The sequence below is a fragment of the Otolemur garnettii genome, unplaced genomic scaffold (assembly GCF_000181295.1).
Source record: "Otolemur garnettii isolate 467f Iridium unplaced genomic scaffold, OtoGar3 scaffold00016, whole genome shotgun sequence".
Taxonomy (NCBI): Eukaryota; Metazoa; Chordata; class Mammalia; order Primates; family Galagidae; genus Otolemur; species Otolemur garnettii.
The window spans coordinates 1985084-1991724 of NW_003852411.1; the positions used below are offsets into that span (position 1 = coordinate 1985084).

The window sequence follows — 6641 nt, forward strand, 5'->3', positions numbered from 1 at the left end:
GACAGAGCCTCAAGCTGTCCCCCTGGGTAGAGTGCCATGGCATCTCAGCTCACAGCAACCTCCAACTCCTGGGCTCAAGCGAGTCTCCAGCCTCTGCCTCCCAAGTAGCTGGGACCACAGGCGCCCACCACAATGCCTGGCTATTTTTTGATTGCAGCCGTCATTGTTGTTTGGCAGGCCCAGGGCTGGATTCGAACCCGCCACCTTAAGTGTATGTGGCTGGCGCCTTAGCCACGTGAGCCACAGGCGCTGAGCTGCTACAACAAATCTTGAAAACACTATGCCAAATAAAAACAGCTAGTCATAAAAGGTCACATACTGTATTACAATTTCATTTTTATGAAATTTCCATAATAGGTTAATTCATAGAAAAAAAAAGTACATTACTGGTTGCCAGAGGCTGAAAGGAAGAATAGGAAGTGACTGCTAATGGGTAGGGGATTTCTTTTTGGGTGATGAAAATATTCTGAAGAGTGGTGCCTGTGGCTCAGTGAGCAGGGTGCCAATCCAATATACCAAGGGTGGGAGGGGGATTTCAAACCCAGCTCTGGCCAAACTGGAACAAAAAAATGGCCAGGCACTGGTGCAGGCGCCTGTAGTCCCAGCTACTCCAGAGGCTGAGGCAAGAGAATTGCGTAAGCCCAAGAGCTGGAGGTTGCAATGAGCTGTGAGGCCATGGCACTCTGTCAAGGGTGACAAAGTAAGACTCTCTTAAAAAAAAAGAAAATGTTCTGAAATTGGTGATGATGGTGTAGAACTCCATGAATATACTAAAAACGTCTGCACTGGATACTTTAAAATAGTGAATTTGTTAGGATGAATTGTATGCTATAATCTCATAAAAATTTGAAAACAAAAAAATTGGCTCACTGAAATATATACCAGAACTTCTGTAAGTTAACTACCTGGTCAACATAACGAACACTACCTACTGCACTGATTCATACATGTGATACATATTAGGTTTATGAAAATTAGGTCATCTTGAGGTAGTCAGTGTAGGGACGTTGTCAACTATGAAGGTTCTACTGTAGAAAGTTATTTAAATAATAGAAATTAATTTAATTCTATTATCTATACCAGAGTGGAGAGCAGAAGTACTATTCATTACACAAGAATGATACTTAGCCCTACAAATTTTATATTTGATTTTAGAAAACAATTTGAGATATACACATTCATCAATTTAATTTCTTCTTTCCCCAAATGCCATCATCTGCCTCCTTAAAGCTTAACCTCCATTATCAGTGGTTTAGAAGGCAGTTGGACAGTGACGGAGGTCAAAGCCTGATCATCAGTTAATCCATTACTGAATAATAAAGTGTTGTAAATCCAGATTAACCAAAAAAAAAAGTTAATTCTTCTTTGAGTCGGCCTGACCTATCTAGTGCTATTAAAGCACATCACTCCAAAGAATTTAATACAATTAAACTTGTATTACATCTCTATAAATTAAAATTGGGGAAAGAAATTGAAGAGATCACAATACTATAAAAAGCATGGCCACATTTTAAATTGGTGGTGGTGAATTTTACACCTTGTTTGTTTCTCTCTTCCTCCACTTAATTTAGAATACAAAAATCAGTAAATGCTAGTAAAACACATTATATAAAAGCACTTTTTTCTGCTATGAGAACATGTATAGTACTAATTATATATTATTTCTAAGGATTCCCACATTTTCTTGAATTTACACATCTTAGTATCTTTCCAAAGTCTTATAATAATTTATTTGAAAATGCTACCTTTCATCTTAAGAAGTCAAATTGCAGTTCATTCTTTTAAAGATAAACTCAAACCTGACTTGCATCTATGAGAGTGTGCAAAACAAATGAAAAGAAACATATTAATAAAAACTGTGGCCACAAATTCAAACACCTGTATCATACAGACTGGTCATAGACATGAGTAGATCAAGGCAAGTGTGATGCAATAAGTGGTGAGGAACTGTGGCAAAAATGACAGCATACTACTTTAAGGGAGCCAAAACTGGTTATCAAGTGATATGACCAAGTGTTGCCAATTCTCATTTTTCTCAAAACATCTAGGGAGAGATTTCAACAAAAAAATTTTAAACCAACATTCCATATAAATTGTGACTTCTAATCCATAACATGCTCATGCTTATTTTAATACAAAAGTTGCTTTGTTGTTTCTCTCGGTAAAATTTACCAATTTTTATTTTATGTGAACTCTCAGGATCAAATGTTTTGTTTCATTTCATTCATTCATTTAGACAGGGATGTGTTTATTTATTATTATACACACACGCACATAAATATACAGGGTCTCACTGTTACCCAGGTAATTTTTCTATTTTTCATAGAGAGGAGTTCTCATCTTGCTCAGCCCCAAGAGGGCCTCCCAAAGTGCTAGGATTAACAGGCCACCACTCCTGGCCAGGACTAAATGTTATCAAAGAAATTATAACCCTCTTTCTGTTAACTTCTAGATCGTGTCAAAGGCTAAACTTTCAGGTTGGTCTTTCTATAACAGGTACCATATTAAGTTGGACATCAAATAAATTTTAGTTTTGAGATATTTATTTAGCACAGAAAGCATTCTTAATCAATATTATAGATTAAAAAATACTGCAAATTACTTTGGGCCCTGAGGCCAATCATTCGAGGTATGGTTCATAAGGCTAGACTCCTAACAACTCTTAGGCTTTTCCAAGTAAGTTATCTTAAGGGCAGATTAAATGAATAGACTCCTCTTCCCAACCTAAGGGCAGTGTCTAGAAGAAATTCCGGAACAAAAAAATTTAAACCAACATTCCATACAAATTCTGCCTTCTACCACAGACTATACTCATGCTTATTTTAACACAGAAGCTGCTTTGTCGTTTCCCTCAGTAACATTGACCTTGTTTGTTTTGTGGCTTCTCATGTTTTGTAGCACAATGCTCCCTAACTCCAGGGTACTGGTCACCTATTTGAGAAGGTAGGGATCAAGAATTTCATCCACTAAAACATCCCTGCAAGCCAAGTTCCTTCTTGGTCCATCCAGCTTTTGAAGAGTAATGTACAAATACACTCATAGAGACCTCAATTTTCTGTTAGAACCTGTTGAGTGAGGATGAATTAGTGAAAATACTTTTGTTTTAACTCGTCATCCACTCTTAAACGCATCGCCAACGTTTTCAGATTAACACAATACATGCTTTCCCCCAACCTCCTTTTCCTTTGAGGCATCGCATTTCCTTGAACCAGTCTATCATCCCTATGGACTATATAGGACAGACCGTTTCTCCTTTCCTCGTTATTCCTTCCATCTAGGATAATTTCGCTTCCGGCCTTCCCACAAAGATTCCTTTCCCAAACCGGGGCGACGCCTCTGCGCGCAGAAGCAGCTGGTGGGGGGGGGAGGAGGAGGAGGGCAGCGGGCCCTCTCGAGGCCGGCCTGTGGGAAGCTAAGGCAAGCACAAGCCCGAGCGGTGCCGGGTTCGGAAAGGCCCCACCCTCAGGAGTGCTCCCGCAAGGACGTCCCTCCAGCGATGCTGGTTCCGCTACCCAGCATGGACAGGGCGCGGAGGCGGAGCGGGGAGAACGACGGTTTCGCGGTGTTTGCCGGGCCTGAGCCGCTGGGATGCGGGGTGAGAGACATGGAGGACCGGTCATACCTTGAGCGTCCCGGGGACGCTCAGACCGCACAAAGGGCCCCCAGCCTGCCTCCCGCGGTTTCCTCACCTGTGTCTCGCAGCCTACCCAGCAGCGCCGCCAGGAGAAGCCCTGCGTAGCCCTGGGAAACTACAAGACACGGCGGCCTCACCGGCAGCAACAGCTCCAGCTCCCGCTCCACTAACGCGGAGGCTTCCAGGTTCGGTTCCTGGGAGCGAGCCCCGCCCCTTTCCCTAGCCCCGCCCCCACTCCGGAGTGGCGAGGATCCCGGATGTTACCGCCTTCGGCTCTCTGAATCCCCGCCCTTTCCTCTCAGACCCCGCCCTGCCCAAGCGCAGCAAGGCCTAGGAAGAGTTTCGATGTCTCTTGGGTAGCTAGAGCGTCCTCCTGCGCTCCGTCGCGTTGCAGGTGACGGCGCCCAGAGGCTGTCGGGAAGTAGGCGGGGTGACGTGGGGTTGATGAGCTCGGCGGCGATTTTGCCGAGATCCGTGGTCTGTAGCAGCTGTTGTGGGGGGCGGCCGGGACCGAGAGGTGGAGCGGGGCGGCGTGTGGCCGGGGCCATGACGGGTAATGCCGGGGAGTGGTGCCTCATGGAAAGCGACCCCGGCGTCTTCACCGAGCTCATTAAAGGATTCGGTGAGAACCAAGGGGACTGTCCTGGGCCGGGGGTCACGGGTGGAGGCCCAAGCTGGGCATGGAGTGGTTCCCTGCGACCACCGCCACCCAGTGTCCTAAGAGAGGTGATTTCAGTAACTTGGAGTCGGGGCAGGGGAAATGTAGATCTTCCACCTCCCTCCTCAGCCATGGCAGTCACGTTTTCACTGTAATTTTGAGAGCCACACCACGAGGGAAAGGATCATGCCTGTTTTTTGCCCTGTTATCGTCGGATCTGGGCACTCACATACTTTAATTGACCTGAGGCCCTTCTTTGCCCAGTCCCTTATGCACATATATTTTCCTTTCCACTGCCCCTTCTCTGTGAAGCGCTGCCTGTTGCGGGCAGGTGCATCGCTTGGGCCATTAGTTCTGCAGGAAAAGCCAGCCTAGGGTGTGCCATCTCAGGAATGGGGTGTCAGAGGCCCAAGCCACCAAGTAACTCAGGATTCAAGTTATTTAAAGCAGAACACCTTGAACGTATGACTAGCTCTTTGGGACAGAACGTGCACACACGCCGACTGCGTGGGCCTAAAAATGCCACTTTTCTGGTTCTTCTCTTTGCTCTTTTCTGGCTTCCGGTGGAGTTGAGTTTTCTTGAGCTATCTCTGTACTAGAGATATGTGTACAAGACACATACTTACATCGTTATTTCTTTTGGGCTATATTTATTGCTTTCTGTTGTAAATAATCAACCCTTTTGACTTTTATCCTACCCCATTTCTCTTGTTTCCAGCCTTTTATCTGAGCATCAGGTTTCTGTTACGTTTCCCAAGTATTATTAGTTCTAGCGAAAACCTGAACTTGACATAAGAAACGTTGATACAGATTTTGAATATTTGGAACATATTGTTCATCTGTTATATCACATGCACAGTGGTAATGATTGGCAGTTTTTAATGTGAATAAATTATGACTGCTGTTCTGCAGAACTCAACATCAAACTATAATATGGTGTGTTAATTGCTATGTTAGAATGTTTACAAAATGTAAGAACACAGGTTGTGCGCAGATAGAAGGAAAAGCATGTCACTTGAATGCCCAAATAACATTACTTTATATTAATAAGTAAGGTGTACTGTGATTCCATTGAGCAGGGTGGAATGAAGTGAGAGAAGCTAAAAATCTCTTAAAATGGTTGGAGTCTGAAGTGATTGACTTGACATAAAGTCATGGTTTAGAGAGGAGGACATAGATTCAATAATTTTGATGAATTTAAATCAACATTTGCATGTGGAAATGTCTGCTCCTCATTCCTTTGAGAGCAGAAATACGTCCATAACATGCTACATTAAAAAGAGGAGTTCTCAGGGCTGCCAACCTTACAGTAGAGGTTGAGTAGTAGTATATTACTCCTACAGAAAAGAAAAAAAGTCAACAGGACTGCTACCTGAGATGGTGTGGGGGGAAAAGAGACAAAAACGACCCTATGGTTTGTAGCTTGGGTGGCTGTGAAGTACAGTTATAAGCAAAGAGGTAGTTTGTTCAGTTTTAGACATAACGCTGAATTTGAAATGTTTGCAGGTATAATCATAAATACACCTTCAAAGCCTCAACTATTATGACACGTTAAAGGTAACTTTCAGAAAAACCCGGCCAGGCCAGGTGGCTCATGCCTGTAATCCTAGCACCCTACAAGGCTGAGGCAGGATGATTGTTTGAAGTCAGGAATTTGTACCACATTGAGCAAGAGTGAGACCCTGTCTCTACTAAAAAAAGAGAAATTAGCCTGATATTGCGGTAGCTGGAGTCTGTAGTCCCAGTTACTCCGGGGGCTGAGGTAGGAGGACTGCTTGAACCTAGAAGTTCGAGGTTGCTATGAGCTAGGCTGACCCTAGGGCATCTACCCTGGGGCAACAGATTGAGGTTCAACAAAAAGAAGTATTGTACTAGATAACTTATTTTAAGGTGAATTCAGTTCATTCGTTAACAACTATTGCTTCATTTTCATATGTGCAGAAAACTTATAATTGAAAATTATTTAAATAGGGCGGCACCTGTGGCTCAGTGAGTAGGGCACCGACCCCCTATACCGAGGGTGGCAGGGTTCAAACCTGACCCTGGCCAAACTGCAACAAAAAAATAGCCGGGTGTTGTGGCGGGCGCCTGTCATCCCAGCTACTCAGGAGCCTGAGGAAGAGAATCGCCTACGCACAGGAGTTGAAGGTTGCTGTGAGCTGTGATGTCATGGCAGTCTACTGAGGGCGACAAAGTGAGACTCTGTTTCTAAGAAAGAAAATAAATAAATAAATAAATTTTATTTATAAATAGTGAAAGCATTTATAAATAGTGAAGCATCAAAAATGATATATAAATCTACCTTATGCAGGTGCACATATGAAAAATAAAGCAATAGGCTTGGCGCCT

General features: G+C 43.7%; 2 protein-coding genes and 1 non-coding gene across 5 annotated transcripts in view; 2 read left to right on the forward strand and 1 right to left on the reverse strand.

Moving 5' to 3' along the window:
• Window positions 1-4019, reverse strand: part of TROVE2 (TROVE domain family member 2) — a 31285-nt gene extending 27266 nt beyond the window's left edge. Inside the window, exon 1 of the mRNA XM_012802706.2 lies at window positions 3690-4019. The gene's annotated coding sequence lies outside the window, so the exon portion shown is untranslated. The remainder of the gene's footprint in view (window positions 1-3689) is intronic.
• The window catches only part of UCHL5 (ubiquitin C-terminal hydrolase L5), a 48861-nt gene continuing 46177 nt past the window's right edge, over window positions 3958-6641 (forward strand). For 2 of the 3 annotated variants that reach the window (XM_003785604.3, XM_012802707.2), the window contains exon 1: window positions 3958-4256. In XM_003785604.3, coding sequence (XP_003785652.2) covers window positions 4079-4256 — 178 coding nt within the window. In that variant the 5' untranslated portion in view covers window positions 3958-4078. Of the gene's footprint in view, window positions 4257-4314; window positions 4397-6641 lie in introns of those variants that run through there. The other variant, XM_023510759.1, reaches the window with a different exon arrangement.
• LOC111723846 lies at window positions 5502-5637 on the forward strand. Its single transcript, XR_002772297.1, has one exon. It is a non-coding gene; the product is annotated as a small nucleolar RNA U109 (small nucleolar RNA).